The sequence below is a fragment of the Brachyhypopomus gauderio genome, chromosome 18 (assembly GCF_052324685.1).
Source record: "Brachyhypopomus gauderio isolate BG-103 chromosome 18, BGAUD_0.2, whole genome shotgun sequence".
Taxonomy (NCBI): domain Eukaryota; kingdom Metazoa; phylum Chordata; class Actinopteri; order Gymnotiformes; family Hypopomidae; genus Brachyhypopomus; species Brachyhypopomus gauderio.
Genome location: NC_135228.1, coordinates 20,854,446 through 20,870,531, shown reverse-complemented (window position 1 = coordinate 20,870,531; position 16,086 = coordinate 20,854,446). Strand labels below are relative to the sequence as shown.

At 47.5% G+C, this 16,086-nt stretch overlaps 1 protein-coding gene across 1 annotated transcript in view; it reads left to right on the top strand.

Annotated features, from left to right (window-relative positions):
- The first annotated feature begins 3,138 nt into the window (after nucleotides 1-3,138).
- mmp17a (matrix metallopeptidase 17a) overlaps nucleotides 3,139-16,086 on the top strand; it is a 46,601-nt gene continuing 33,653 nt past the window's right edge. Inside the window, exon 1 of the mRNA XM_076980233.1 lies at nucleotides 3,139-3,731. Coding sequence (XP_076836348.1) covers nucleotides 3,585-3,731 — 147 coding nt within the window. The 5' untranslated portion in view covers nucleotides 3,139-3,584. The remainder of the gene's footprint in view (nucleotides 3,732-16,086) is intronic.

Sequence of the window (16,086 nt, the reverse complement as noted above, 5' to 3'; positions counted from 1 at the left end):
AGATTAAGGCTTATTACACATCTGATATAACCACGTAAGCCAAATTCCAGACGGGTTCTCCAGAGACAGCTTTCAGAGGATTAGACTGCTCTGTCAGTGATTTTGTTGAGTTTAATATGTGAGGTATGGACCCCATCATGACAGCAATATAGTTTTGAGTCAGCAGTTTAAATGGCAGTAATTGAGATCTTAATATTCTAATATTTTTCACCAGTATTTTCCCTTATGCATGAGTTTAGATTAAAAAAAAAGTTTATTCCTCTATTCTTTGCTAAAGCTAAGCCGTTGCCATCAGCATTTACATTAAAGTGTTCCACCAAGGTCTCTGATTCCTTTTCAAAGCCAGAAAAAAACTACATGCTCGCCATGGTAATTTACTATTGCCCTTATTTCTAATTTAGCAAAAGTCACATCACAGCTGTCTTACCTGTGGGGGCTGCGGTGAGCGGCAGCGCGAGCGTGCGGATGTCGGGTCTCGCGCGCGAGCTCGCCCCCCCCCCCCCCCCCCCCCCCCCCCCCCCCCCCCTTCTGCATCCTTCATCTGTGGCTGTTCCGGATTTAAGGATGCTAACGGGTGCCAAAAATCAAGCTCTGCTAAAATGACTGGTGCTTTCTTCTGGGCTCAAGCAGAGCCGGTCCCGGTGGAGGCGGGTGATTGATGGAAGTGTGAAGCAGCGTTCATCACGTAAGCCTGGCCACTCAGACCCTGGTGGTGCCGGGACTCCACCCATGAACCCGGAGTGCTTTCATCCACCCCTACCGCCATCCCAAACATGGTGTCCTTGTGCAGTGTCTGTCGTTGCTTTCGTACGTCAACAAACTTTGCAGTAATTACACTATTTCAAAGGAAGAAGCTAGACTACTCGCTGCTCACAAACACTCCGTATTTCAGTAATTGTGATGATCATACCTTTGAAACAGGACTGTAATTCTTCATGATGTCTTTTGAAATGTCACAGTAATGAGCAGCAGAAAATAAAACACCTCAGGATTTTAGAGACATACAAAGTCTTTTCATTTGAAGGACTTTGCTCCTGGCAATATGTGTATATTTAATTGGGAGTCAGTTCTCTCTCTTGGAAACTCACTTGTACATTCTGAACCTTTTGGTCTTTATTATCCAAAAGGTCTAACACCTATCACTAAACTGCTAAACACATGAACCTTTTAAAATAATTATGTTTTGTATTTCTTTCCTTGGTACAGTTACCTTAACCTTTTATGTTTTTTCTCAGTTCGTAGATGTCAGAGAGGGTTGAAGAACCTGTGTGTGTGTGTGTGTGTGTGTGTGTGTGTGTGTGTGTGTGTGTGTGTGTGTGTGTGTCTGTCTGTCTGTCTGTCTGCCTGTCCGTGTGCACATACACAGCTGGTTGGAGATGAACAGGTCCAGAAAGCTAAAACATCCAAAATTCTGATAAAGTTTAAACGCCCGAGAATTGATTTATTTAGTCACATTATTCATAAAATATCACATCATTCGTTTAAAACCATGCAGCACAGTTGCCCTGAATCTTAACAGTCAGAGACTGTAGGAAAATAGAGAGTTCCTCTAGAATATAAGAAACTGTGAACCCCATCATTCTGCTTGGAGAGACCTAGAAGACCTCATTTACTCTTGAATATTCATCCCAGAATCTTGCCCCAGCCAGCAGTAAGATGGGTATGTTCTGACATTTTAGTATATTGAAAATATGTTTTTGGGAGTGTGAATTAACATATTTTCTACAGCTCAGAAACAGCATAATTATTATTAATTATTCATTATCCCACTTGAAGAGCATGTAAAATCAGATATGTACACTGCCATGTTTCCTTCACTATAAAGAGATCTAAGATGAAAGTTTGCGTCTCGTTCTGTGAGAGGATGACGTTGACCAAATTAATTCCCATCAATGCCAGCTTGGCCTGCTGTGGTCATACAGCGGTTCTGTAAACTGTGTTTACTTCACTGGCATCCAAGTCTTGTCACATTGCATTAACTCTACAGCATCTGATGAAGCACAGAAGAGGGGAATAATATAATAGGAGTCCCAAAATCACAGTACTAGTGCTGATCTTTTCAGGACAGACACTTCCGCCCTGGATGAGCGTACAGTGTTGAGACAGCAACCTGCGCCCGCTGAGCAGTGAGTCGTGTGACACCAGGAACCCTGTCAGCATTACTGAACACCTCCCCTCCCCTGTCACACGCACAGGCACCTCTCCCCTACTGTACCCACCACGCCACACCGCCCTGACCGCCCGTCTTCATTATGTGGAGTCTGAAGTCACAGCTCCCTCACCCGTCTGTTGTCTGGGTGTCATTTTGCACCCTGTGGTGTCAGGTGGTCATTTTTCATCAGCTGTCAAGACCAGTCCTGATTCGCTCCTCACAGGTGGGAGTTAATTCTGTGAGCTTGTCATTGCACATGCTAGATAATCATCTCTACACCGGAGTAATATAACAGTACTCCTGTTGAAAAAATATGAGAAACAGCTGCAAGCTGATAATTTGCACAAATCTTCCATGTTAATTTGTTTGTCTCTGCGCCCTGTTAAATTCTCATATTTTCCCTCTGTTTTGTAGTATGCTCACAGAAATAATCGCAGTGATCCTGCTTGGCTGCTTCTTGTTCAATCATAAGCCTTGAGGATGTGGGTAGGAAGTGAATGTATAGATGCACAGTGATCACGTCTTGCATGATCCAAAAAGGGCTCGCTGAAATTCAAAATGTGAAGCTTTATTTTATGCCATATTAACACCAGCTGACATTGGTGCGGTGGATTGATGAGGGTTATGCAAAGCTGTACATCTATGACATCTTTATTTTACTTGTACGCCAGCAAGGAAGAGACCGCAGTCTGTTGATTTTGAGGAAGAAGAAATGTAATTTATTTTAGCTTCTTCACACCAAAAATTCCAATCAACACCTCCATCCAGCCACTCGGCGTCTGTTGTCATGTTTACACGGTTGCATTAGGAACCCCGTTACTTATTTAATTACTTCTGATTATTTGATTAAATACGATATGCAATAAACAATTTCGTGCAGTACACGCAGGGGTCGTGCGTTGTGGATTATACGCACTGAGCCTTCCGACTGGACGGGTGCTCTCTGAATCCCCCCCTCCCTCTCTAAGTTCCTCTCATCTCGCTCCCCGCGCCTCAGTCGGGGACCGACGTGCTTAGGGAAGAGAGCTGCGCCTCCGTTGCAGAAGCGCACGTGCATTTCAAAGGGGGCGCGTGCTACGGCGCCGCTTCCTCGCGCGCACGGCCGAAAACGTCACAACTTGTCCAAGGAAAACAAGATTACTGGAGATTTCTCGGGAGGGACTCGCGTTAAAGCTGTTAAAATAGAGACGAGAAACATTAGACAGTGTTCTGAAGACAAGAATTGTGGAGAGGATTGTTAGTTTTGTGTATTTTCTTTGTTGTTTCCAGCACAAAGGTCCTACATGACATGTGTTTGACGTGTTTGTGCAACAGTGAGGTTGAACCTTATCGGTTCTGATCCAAGGATCCGGATTTGGGGGACACAAACGGTGGATGCAGTGATGGAAATAAAGCCGGTGTGACACCACCGTGGGCTCCAGACGTGGAGGGCATGAATTCTCTCCGTTTTTTTAAGTGCAATCCCGCACGGAACGTTTGGATTATTTATCCTGAAATGATTCTGGTTCCGATCCTTTGGGTTTTATCCCAAGCTGGAGCGGCGCCGTCTGTAACGTCTGAACAGATGGACATGGGGGTGGTGAGCGCTTCTCTCTCTTTTCTCTCCTCTCTCCTCTCTTCCACCAACTATTTCTGAAGCAGCTGTAAAAAAGGCGTGAAAGCTTCTCGTTTGTCGAGGTTTACGTTTGCTTTTTTCACACGTCTATGTTGGTGATTTTATTCCGTGACTTGTGCATCCTTCCAGAGATATCATCTAAGTAACTGAGAAATACAGTCACACAGGATCAATCCTGCCAGGAACTAATGTGCAGTTTATTTCTGCAATACACACTGCGCCTTGTTATGAAGCGTTTTACACAATATTGTGCAGTGCAATAATACTTAATAATGCCGATTACTATGAATTTTAGTTCATAAGTGATGCAGCAGCCGTTGTATTCCGCCCTGTTCTGCCTGTAGGTTCGGTGTGTTTAAGGTTTGTGTGATATATTAAACTTAAGTGTGTTTTTCAGTTTCTCACAAGCTCGTGGACATTAACCGTCCGTGCGTTTTGGTGTGGGCAGGATTGTGAGAATGAACGAAGGGAATAATCTTCGTCTATGTACCGGCAAAATTTACTCGTTCACAAAAACGCATTTGCAACAGAAACCGAAAAACGGAGATGAAAATACCTCCTTGGTCTCCTCTAAATAGAGGAGTGAGCGGTTCTGTTCATCCCCACTGAGCCGTTTGTGTGAACGACACACACCGGTTAAGATTGCACATGCTCATTCAGATTTATTTATAATGAGTTACCCAGAAAAGTTTAATTGTGTGTTTTTAATTGTGACTCGGCTCACATTGGACAGTTCGGCCTCACCTGAACGGTTCTGCGTCAGACCCACTTGCCTAATGATCTCCAGTTTACGTAAGAATTAGTCATGCCTGCAGATCTTAACATCACATGTGCATAAGGTCAGTAAATCATACGATAATCATGAAGTTATGTTGTTTTTATAAACGCTAGATTTTCCAGGATTATATAATATATCTTTATTATAAAGTAACATTTTCACATATTCACACTTCTACATTCGAATTTACACTTATAGATCATAGGCTATACATAAACATCTTTTCAATACGATGCAAAGTATGTGTTAAGGACCTGTTATAATTTTGGCATTAAATGCGCATGCTACTTCTATATCACCTTAATTACTCGTGAAGTATTGTTTATCGCACGTGCTGTTCTTACTGACCCTACGCGTGTTTCACAGAGACCATTTCCATCTGTTCACTTTAGGTCTACGTTTCGATTATGTTTCATTTGTTATGTGCTTCAAGACAGACGGACGGATGGACAGATAAATATGTGACCATTGATCTCACTTGGCTGCCAAAGCGTTGACTTCTCAGACCCATTCTTCTTAGGCCAGATAATCAGTTTCCAGCGTCTGTGCACACAACCCTGAATGAATGAGCAGCCCTGACGATTTCTCCTCTTCATGAGCCAGTCAGGTGATCAACACACATAAAGGAGACATGCTACTTATGCAGCAACAGGTGGATTGGCCTCATTCAAACCAGCCGGCGCGCTAAAGCGATTCCTAACCGGAGTGTTGGCAATGAAAGAACCTTGATTTGTGAAATCGGTTGCTGTGATGAATGGAACGGAAAGTGAAACCGTAGTTCATGGCCCGTGACAGATTGCGCTGAGAGCTCGAGGGTGACACACATCCAGGCGCGTCGCTCACCGGAGCCGCACGGCCTCTGTGATATTGGACTCCGCTCAGTTCATGTGATGAGTTCCAACTGTCTGTGACAGCAGCTGATGATAACCACAGACACTCCACTCCGCCTCTCCTCATCCTTCACGCCGGTGTCCCCCCACAGCAGTGTCACGGCTCTCGCACACCGCAGGACGAACCCCTGCCAAGATCGTCTTACCGTCCTGACTCCTGACGGACATCGGGGGCCACACGTCCTGGGTGGTGGTCTTGTGCGATGGGGCTGTGGGGTTGGTCTGGTACGGGGGTGTCTGGAACGCTGACGGGGACCACGGTAGGCTCCGCGGGGTTGTATCAGGAGGCCACGCAGCCGGGTGTTAACTAAGACAAATACACGGGACACAGGAGTCCTGCTGATGTGGCTGTTGAGGGCAATGTCCTGTCTGCTGGAGGACACACGGAGCTGACGCAGCACTGTGGGGGAGACGTAGCTGTTCCACTACGGAGCCCTGTGTCTGGATCCCTCCTGCACCCCTCCTCCACCCCAGGACGCTACACACACGCTGGTGCAGCAGCCTCTCCAAACAGGAATAAATCAGAAATGAATTAGGAGGATTCCAATTGCACATTTATCCACAGTAATCTAGATAATAGGTTTGACAGTAAAGGTGCTGTTTTTGCTTAGCAGTGCAATGAGAAGCCGTGTATGATGCTTCTTTGGCAATTTATCTCTTTTAGGACTGCAGAACCTTTAATTATTACCACAGGACATTCACCAGCCTATTTATTAGGAACATTTATTTATTTATTAGATGCTGCAGCTCTTAGCTGGATGGTTTTGCGTGGCAGGGCACTGGTAATCCAGCCGTGACAGTGACAGTCTCCAGCAGCACTGGTGTCTCTGATATACTGGTCAGAACATCACGCCCAGCCCTGCCTCTGCCATGGCAAGGTTAATGGTGTGTTGAGAACGGTCCAGATACTCTGGCAGCTGTGGTCGCACAGTCATAAACGGACCAAATTACGCATGTCAGTAGGTGGCCTACAGTGAGAAACTGTACGCCTAGAAAATGTACCTTTAAGACCAATGACCAGTGTGCACGTTAGATATGAGGATATGCATGGGGGGGGATATCTATATGTTTAGGTTAGTCTAAGTCTTAGGGATCAAACCCAGGTTAACATTGCGTCTTTACATTGAGTGTAAAGAAGCGATTTGAGTGATTTCAGCGGAACTATCCTGAACGCATTAGCACAGGACGCTGGATGACGACGCCGTCACGTTGTTCTGGTGCAACGTGATGTTTTTGGGATCACGTGATCATACAGCAGGTACATACATACAGCTGCTCGCTTCCTTCAAACCCAGGATTCAGACTTTGCGGTAATTTCTGTAATTAGAGCACCATCTGGACCTGACGGCATTGGGGCAGAGTGAACCTCATTTTCCCAGAGAGATTTCTGCATCACTCCCACATCCTGCCCCACACAAACACACACACACACACACACACACACACACACACACACACACACACACACACACACACCTGTGCCAGGCTCGGTGCACCGCAGCGCACACATTAGCACATCGTGCCAGTCGTGCCAGGGCCGCCAGGGTGCCAGGCTGTTATCGCCGGCATGCGCCTGTCTCTCTCCCGTCCTGTCTCTCTCCCGTCCTGTCGCTCTCCCGTCCTGTTCTCACGTGTCCCGCACGGCCGGAGGACGGGGAGGGAGACACTGATTGGCAGTTGAAGGTACGTGGGCAGCAGTTTGCGTGGGCGGCGAGCAAAGCAATCAAAGAGAAAAGAAAGGAGGATCGTCAGTGGGATAGAATACAGGGGAGGGAAATGGGTATAAGAAAGGTCCGCAGGATTTAAACAAGTGGCAAACGTGAAATCAATAGCGGTTTTCCTCAGCCTGCGATAGACCTGTCTTACAGGGTTAACGCGTCAGGGAGAGGCCCGGTGCTGTAGATGATCAGAGGAAGAGTTCCACTACGGGTGTCAGAGCCCGACTGTGGACCCGGGTACAAGCACACGGTAACGGCAGAGAGATCCAGCCTCAGCACTGCAGCGTGGGGCTAATCGCTTTGCTTTTCCGCTTTAGCTGACTGTAGGGTAGATTTTGGAGCCTGCCCTACTTTCTCCAGACATTCTGGATCCCTGTGACCTCACGTCTGTCTGCAAAAGCACCTTGGGGGTGCAGATTTAGGACGAGGAGATTATTTCAGGAACGGGTGTCTGTGGGGAGGTAGGCATGGAGAGCGGGAGAATAAATTACACAGAGCAGGGAGAGAGTGCAGAAAATGGATCTACACTTGCAGGTGTCCCACGAGAGGAGAGTGACTACATCGTTCTTGCCCTCGCCGAGCGGAAACAGACCTTCATACCACTGTATCAAACCGAAAGCTGTCAGGGAGACATGCCCTTTCGGCTGTCTCGGAGATCACTCCAGAGAGGACACGGACTCATGACATCCTGTCAATCACAATGTCCCCTCTTATCTGCGGCACGCGTCTCCGCATCCCCCTGAGCCCACTGGGTGACAGGCCTGTCCAACTCAGGACACAGGCCCAGTTAGAATGAACTGGGCCAGCTAGGACTGAGTCTACACACTCATACGAACCACACCTATCATTAAGAGATCCATTTCATACACCATGCATAAAATCCCCTAGTTCCCCAAAGCCCCCATAGTAATTGCATATGTGCTTTAAACAAAGTTCTGTTTTTTTGCCCAATGATGCTGTCATTTTGAGCTGGTTCTGGAGAATTCAGCAGACCACGGCGGGGATTAGCCCAAAAGCCCCAGTAGTTAGACCGCAAGAAGTTAAACAGCGTTCTGTAATAAGTTAAATGTAAATGAAAAACCTAGGACCCCTTTCCAGAGGCCAACTCACAGCAGTAATAGATGAAATTGTGTGGTCGAATGCAGAAAAAAAAGAGGACCTCTTCCCACACTGAAGCTGCACGCGATGCTGTGCGCTTTTCGATTGGTCTGGTCTGGACTCGAACTGTGTGATGAGGTTTAGACCAAGGCTTTTCCATTCCACACCCCGCCAAAGAAAACCTCAAATCAACTCCATGTGCACCCTCATTTTATTTTAGTCCTCCTTCCCTGCTCATGCTGAGATCAAGGACACCCATGCCATCGCCGAGCAAACGACCAACAGGCGCTTGTAATTACTGTGGTTTTTGGTAAAGGCTCGGCTTCGTATATTCTAGACTTGCTCCTGGGATCTCAGAATCAGCCATGAGGCGTGGGGTATATCTGGGGGCCATAAAGTGCTGTTAAATACATCTAACAGCGACAGCACACAGCTTCTCTTAAACTGCTCGAATAAAGTTAGCAAAAACCAAAAAAAAAAAAAAAACATTGCATGTTTGCCACTGTTCTTACTTTAAATATCTCAGGATGCAGATCAAATTGGTGCCACGTTGTTGTTTCCAGAGTCAGCCATGTTTCGGGTATGATACGTTTGTTAAGAAACAGACAGCAGGCGTCTCAGGCGTTTCCTCCTCGTATACATGTGTCACTTCCTAACAAGGCAACAGTGAAGGGCATAAGAACAGTCGTCGGGCGTGTGGCGTGACACAGAATTTGTTTCGGGAATCAGGCCTTTCGACCCCTGAGCTGCTGACTGGGGCAGTAACGTGTCTGTGTTCTCTCCGGTCTTGCGTAGGGGGTGAAAGAGAGAGACGCTTCTCTCTGGCATGAGCAACAGATGACAAACTCAAAGCCTTCATCGTTAACAGTGACGGAATTCAGAACAAATCAAGCTTTAAACTGGGCCACCCCAGGTCATCTGTCCTGAAGACAGATTTGCATATTAGCAGTATAATGTGTAGGGGCCATGGTTGAGTAATGGCTGCCTCATATTGACAGCAGCTCTTTCCAGTGTCTTTATCTGTCTTTGTATCTCCCCTCCTCTCACCAACAGACATTGTAATTATCCCAAAAATGCCAGAATAAACAATGAAAAAGTCACCTTGTAAAACATAAAACAGGCATTTTGTAACGAGGACCGAGCAGAAGTGTAGTTTTTAAAAAGCTATTATCTTCGGCGGTATCCTTGCTCAGCCTCACCCACCTACATACCCTTGGATAAAATAGATTCAATAAATGGATTAAAGTGTGTGTGTGTGTGTGTGTGTGTGTGTGTGTGTGTGTGTGTGTGTGTGTGTGTGTGTGAGAGAGAGAGAGAGAAAGAGAAAAAATCTGTGACTGCACAAACAAAAAAATGCAAGTCACCCTGAAACATGCAGCCAGTACAGAGTACACATGTGGAGTTCTTTCATGTGTTTCTCTTCTCAGCGAGCTCACTTGTTTAGTGTCTCTGGTCTGTGAAGTCAGAAATGCTTTCACGTCAGGCAGTCCTACAGCAAAATGTGAATCTAAACCTTAGAGAGGCTTTTGTTCCACCAGGTCTGCATCTTCGCGGAGAACAGAGAGCGTCAATTTGAAGCCTGACCTTCTAATAACGGTGAAAGAAGCTTGTTAATTTTCTAGATAAGTGAACAGTGCGTATAGAGTGTGATTGAGCGTTCACAGTTCAGCTTCGAGAAGGACCTCACACCCCTCGTCTGCCTCTGTTTCTGCCTCCTGCTGTTCTTCCAAATGACTCTGTGTGTTCGCAGCTTTTGATTGGCTGGGCTCATGGTCTTGTGGAGACGGCACTCAAATGAGCAGAGGGCTCCTGCTTAATAGTGAGACAGATCTCCTGGACCTTAATGGCTTATCGTTAATTCACTTACGCACTGCATCATCAGCTCCACTAATGCTTTTAGTCTGGATTATTTCAGGAGGTGAAGCTCGATTCGATGAGCAGTTCTTGGCATGGCCATGTTCAATGACCCTTCATAGATTGAACGGCTTTTTTAAAGTAAAACTGCAAAATAGTTCTCTGCTTTCTTAGAAAAAATCACACTATTAAGTTTATTGACCAGTTTATGAAGATGTACCCTTGATGCGCGTGCGTGTGTGTGTGTGTGTGTGTGTGTGTGTGTGTGTGTGAGAGAGAGAGAGAGAGAGAGAGAGTATGAAATACAGCTGTTTGTGAAGCCTAATTCCAGAGTGCTAGGATGTGTTCATAAAGCAGGACGGCAACACCTTCTACAGCCTCTGTATTGTGGTCTTATCAAGATCAGTCTTCTCCTTTTCTCTTCACAATGCATCCTACAGTCCCAACATCCTTTCTCATCCCATAGACTGGAGAGTTTTCATGAGACTGGGCTTCTCTTTGGGAATTAAATGGTTCTGTTTCACTAAGTGCCAATATGCAACACTATGAATAAATTAATCAGTGAAAGTTCAAAAGTCTCTTAAGACTTTTCAGTAAATCAAAATGCTCACTGGGTTATACATTTTTGGACGCATTACAATAATTTCATACGCCATTAGTTCAGTTGCTTCATCGTTCATCATAATTCCACCAATCACAAAACAAAATTCTGTAATAATTGATCAACGAAATCGCAGAGCAAAACATGCGAAACAAGGCAAAACTGTGATTGGCTGTTCATTACAGCATTACATTACTAATGATGAAGCCAGTATCTCACACCGGTGTGGCTGGTCAAATCAGTGGTTGATTCGAGTATGTACCCATACGAGATCTGTGATTATATGTGATTATATGTAAAACCAAGACATTAGCATTAGCTACATGCTACATACTGTGCTATTCTATTGATTGTCTTAAGCCGCCATCTGCTGCACATTCACGTACAACTGCAGTGTGACCTTAGTCTGTACTAAAGCGTTTCTGTGAGTTTCGTTGGTTGTGTGTGCGTTACATACACAGCTCCATGCTCCAACACACACACACACACACACACACACACCCAAATCTAATTTCCCCTAACAGAGGTGGTTGTGGTGGCCACTTGTCCCAATCCAATCTCATCTGGGAGCAGCGGAGGAGAGCCCGTTCCTCCCGGAGCACGGTGCCGGTGTTGTGCTCTCCGGGCCTTCCACCGCCTGTGAAGTGATCACCCGGTGCTGGAGGGAGAGAGAACTCCCAGCTAATTAGCAGTTGTTACGCACACAAACAACCAGGATGGCAGGGAGCGGACGTGGGGCCCAGACGCCCTCCCTGTAGCCGCCTGGGTGATTACACGCCGGCTCCCTGTGCGTCCAGAACAGCGCCACGCCCACCGGAGAGAAGAGATCCAATTTAGCCCAAGTGGAGAGGTGAGCGTACAGGACAGAGGTTGAATTGATTCATTGACTCGTAGGGGGCAGAGAGCGATGGCTAGTTTTATGTCTTTCAGCTGGAGTTCTTTTTGATTCAGAGTTGAGACTTGAGACTGTAAAGCTGTCTCACGTGCTACCAACAACCTAGTTCATCCACTGCATTTCAGGGCTCTCTCGCAACACGGAAACCATATTCCCGTTGGGCTTTTCTTCATAAAGGTGCAGCTACAATTCGTCTCCTCTGTCCTCTGCTTTATAGTCTAAACTTAGGTACAGTAAAACCTACTTAGGGAAGACTAGCACGCACTTTCTGGGAAAGACAGACCTCACGTTTTTTCAGAGAAAGCAAAGGATTCTGGGAGGTGCCCCCCTAAGCACTGTGAGATCAGTGTTTGCTCGCACCAGCTAAGCGCTGACCCAACTGGCCACTAGTGAGCTTAATGACACAGGCGAAGAGAGCAGGGCGGATTTCCCTCCCAGAACCGAAGGCGTAGCAGGAAAGCCAAACGCCCTGTGGCTCCTCCACGCCACCTTGAGAATGCCGTGAGGAGTCATGGCTGGGCGTGAGCTTTGGCTGAGCAGAACTTTCTACAAAACGAGAAGATGTTTCTCCGTGGGTATTCCTTGAGTATCACAGCGCTCGTGTGTGCGCGCGCCGCCTCCCACGTTTGTGTCAGGGGCGGCCATGTTGTCACCGTGAAAGCCGAGAGTGGCTCTCCAGCTCTTGTTCATGACCATGAATGTGTGGTTAATCCTCCAGTGTCTCGCGGGGTTCGGGGGGCCAGTTGCCAGGTTCCCTCAGCGCTCTGTCAGCGAGGTTCTGGACCGGGGCGGCGTGTAAATCATCCCCACGACAAAGGCAGCACTAGGGCAGCTGGCTGTTGGTTAACATGCAGGGCAGGGAAATCGGAGACCCCGCGGGTGCGGCACATGCTTGCAGATAGGAGCCCCTGTTGCAGCACAGGAATAACAAAGCCCTGGCCCGGTTCTGCGCCTCCCGCAGCCCGTGCAGGGCGCGTACCCTGCTGTGGCACTCACACTTGTAATTGGTCAACACGGGTGCAGTTTTCCCACATACTGCACTTCCATGGAGCTCTCTCTTGTAGCGTGGGAGTGTTAGACAGCGTCGTGCCCGAGCCTCTCGTCTGTGGCGTGTGTCGTTTGGTGTGTGTAACCAATACTGCAGTCGGGGCACACTGGACCAGACCCGCTGAGCTCCTCGGTTTGTGGACTCTGGTTCATTGCCATCTCAGCCTGGTGCCAAAGAGACTCGACATCAAACGCCTGCAGAGGGCTGGCTCACCACGTGGCGGTTATATTTAACTGCCGTAATAGGAGGTCTGAGAATCGCTCTTGACATCAGGGTTCGTTTATTTTAAAACTCGAGCCTATTCTTGTTTGCTGTCCGCGCTGTACAGCGGGGGGAGAACACACACACACACACACACACACACACATTAAGATTCGCCACAAGTGACTCTGATGTGGGGTTCCATGCCGTTTCATTCCAGCTAAATATTTGATTGGAGAGTTATTTTAGAACTGCATTTGTCAAAACCGGGAATGTTTCCTTTGTGAGAAAGGTGAGGACAGCCACATGGATCAGACACTTCTAACTTAAGCGTTCATTTCCTCACAGTCATCTGGAAATATGCTAGTGAGTTCAAGCTTTGAAGGCTGAGTGGAAAAAGCTGGATCTCACGTGTGATTGGTGGAGAGTGTGAGAATGAGGAGGGCAACAGTGAGAGACTATAATAGACACGACAGTCAGACCGCAGGAAACAGGGTCCTATTCTCAGTGTCTCCACGCAGCAGAATTACAATTGAAGTCTTTTTTTTTGCTAGTATTCAGCAACAGTACTGCTTATATTTCTTGGCATGAGAAACGTCCAGATTGGACGTGCGTGTGGGGGATTCTTGTCTGAGCTGCGTCTGTGCAACGGGCCTTAGAAAGCCCGGCGCTGTAAACACGAGCTGCTCCAGTGACCCGCCGACGAGGGCTGTGGCGCTCCTGGGGTTCTGCTGGCGACAGACAGTTGTGCAGCCTTAACTGCTCACGCCTCCCCCAGAACACCTCCCCAGAATACCTCCCCAAAAACACCTCCCCCAGAACACCTCCCTCAGAACACCTCCCCAGAATACCTCCCTCAGAACGCCTCCCCCAGAACACCTCCCTCAGAACACCTCCCCAGAATACCTCCCCCCGAACACCTCCCCCAGAACACCTCCCTCAGAACACCTCCCCAGAATACCTCCCTCAGAACACCTCCCTCACAACACCTCCCTCAAAACACCTCCCCCAGAACACCTCCCTCAGAACACCTCCCCAGAATACCTCCCTCAGAACACCTCCCTCACAACACCTCCCTCAAAACACCTCCCCCAGAACACCTCCCTCAGAACACCTCCCCAGAATACCTCCTCAGAATACCTCCCTCAGAACACCTCCCTCAGAACACCTCCCTCACAACACCTCCCTCAAAACACCTCCCCCAGAACACCTCCCTCAGAACACCTCCCCAGAATACCTCCCCCAGAACACCTACCTCAAAAAACCTCCTCAGAACACCTCCCCCAGAACACCTACCTCAAAACACCTCCTCAGAACACCTCCCCCAGAACACGTCCCTCAGGACACCTACCTCAAAACACCTCCCCAGAACACCTCCCCCAGAACACGTCCCTCAGGACACCTACCTCAAAACACCTCCTCAAAACACCTCCCCAGAACACCTCCCTCAGAACACCTCCCCCCGAATACCTCCCCCAGAACACCTCCCCAGAACACCTACCTCAAAAAACCTCCCCAGAACACCTCCCCCAGAACACGTCCCTCAGAACACCTACCTCAAAACACCTCCCTCAGAACACCTCCCCACGCCCATGCAGATGAGCCCTCGTTAGCCGCCAGAAAGCCGAGCTGTGCTCAGGCCTGTTGGATGTGTGCTGGAGGCGTCGGTCCGAAGGGTCTGCATTATTGATCCCGTCCCACCTCGGATGGGTTTAATGAATATCCATGAGTGTGTCCACCAGGGGTGAGCTCTTACTTCCTGTGGGGTGTAATGTTGGAAACGCTGGTCTTTTCTCTTTCTGTTTTCACTGTTCTCTCCAGTCCTCGCACTGTTTGAAGTTGGTGTGTGTATGTGTGCTTACAAGCTCCTATCAAAACTCAAGGTAGTGAGTCCTGACCACTTTGTTAGAAACCTTTAAATTCCACAATTCCAGAGCACCAGATCTGAAGAGAAAGAGAGCAAAGGAACAAGAAGGGAGACAGACAGGCAGACAGACAGACAGACAGACATACAGACAGGCAGGCAGGCAGAGAGACAGGTAGATAGACCGCTAGCGTATAAGAGAGAAAACCTAAGGTATAATAGAGGCAAAGTGGAAAGAGAGAGCCATAGAATCCTGTTTTGCATGTTTAGACAGACATCAAACACCCATTTCCTATTTCTCTGATATGCAGGCAATACTATGATAACACATAAAAGCACATTTTCCACAGACAGACTTCCGGACCAAACACGTACAATAACACCTCCAAGCACCGTACAACTGCTTTAATGCACAACGGAGCCAGAGGCTTCTCACTGGGAAATAAACTCAGACACACACATACAGACATACAAACACACACACACACACATACAGACATACAAACACACACACACAAACAGACATGCGCGCACACACACCATACGTGAGTCAGCTGTGCCCTGCCACTCGCCTGTGTGGAAGAAAACATTCTGGATGTGCAGTTGGGCCACACATGCTCTATTAAACACCTGGTTGCTCCCACACACAGACTTTGATCATTCAAGACTCGAACCCATCCAAGCGCGTGTGTGTGAGTGTGTGTGTGTGTGTGTGTGTGTGTGTGTGTGTGTGTGTGTGTGTGAGAGAGAGAGAGAGTTGTGTTAGCTGTGTGTGTGTGTGTGTCTCTAAGCAAGCTGACTGCAATGAACATGTTACATCACCTGCATGTGAGTGTGTTAATAACCTGCATGTGAGTGTTAATAACCTGCATGTGAGTGTGTTAATTACCATCATCCTTTCTAGCAGTAGCTCTAGCTGTCTATCTCTCATGCTGCCTCTATCCAGGAAGACAAGTCTTCCTCCGAACACGTGGATGGCCTGTCAGGGTTAACTAAGTACGCTCCTCTCTGGGCCTGGGCACCAGGAGTTTGGTACTGCAGCTTACAGACATGGTGGAGTGATTTATTGCTTGCTAGATGCGGTAGCTCAAGTGTTTGCCAATGCATATGTTTGCTAAGTACTGACCAGCATGTGTGGGGTAATCTGTGTATTTATTACTGTCAGGCACAAACTGTAAGCTCAGTGGCTATGGGTGAGGTATATCTAGATACAATACACAGAGACCGAGCATTTGAAGTATTTTATCTCTTTATGTTCAAAACAGTGAAAGCCAATTGAGTGCTTTAATTGAAATTCTGTGGACTCCACAGCCACTTTTGCCTAACAAAGCCATGTAGTTTTCATGGGTCGTCCCCAGCACACAGTCGAAGA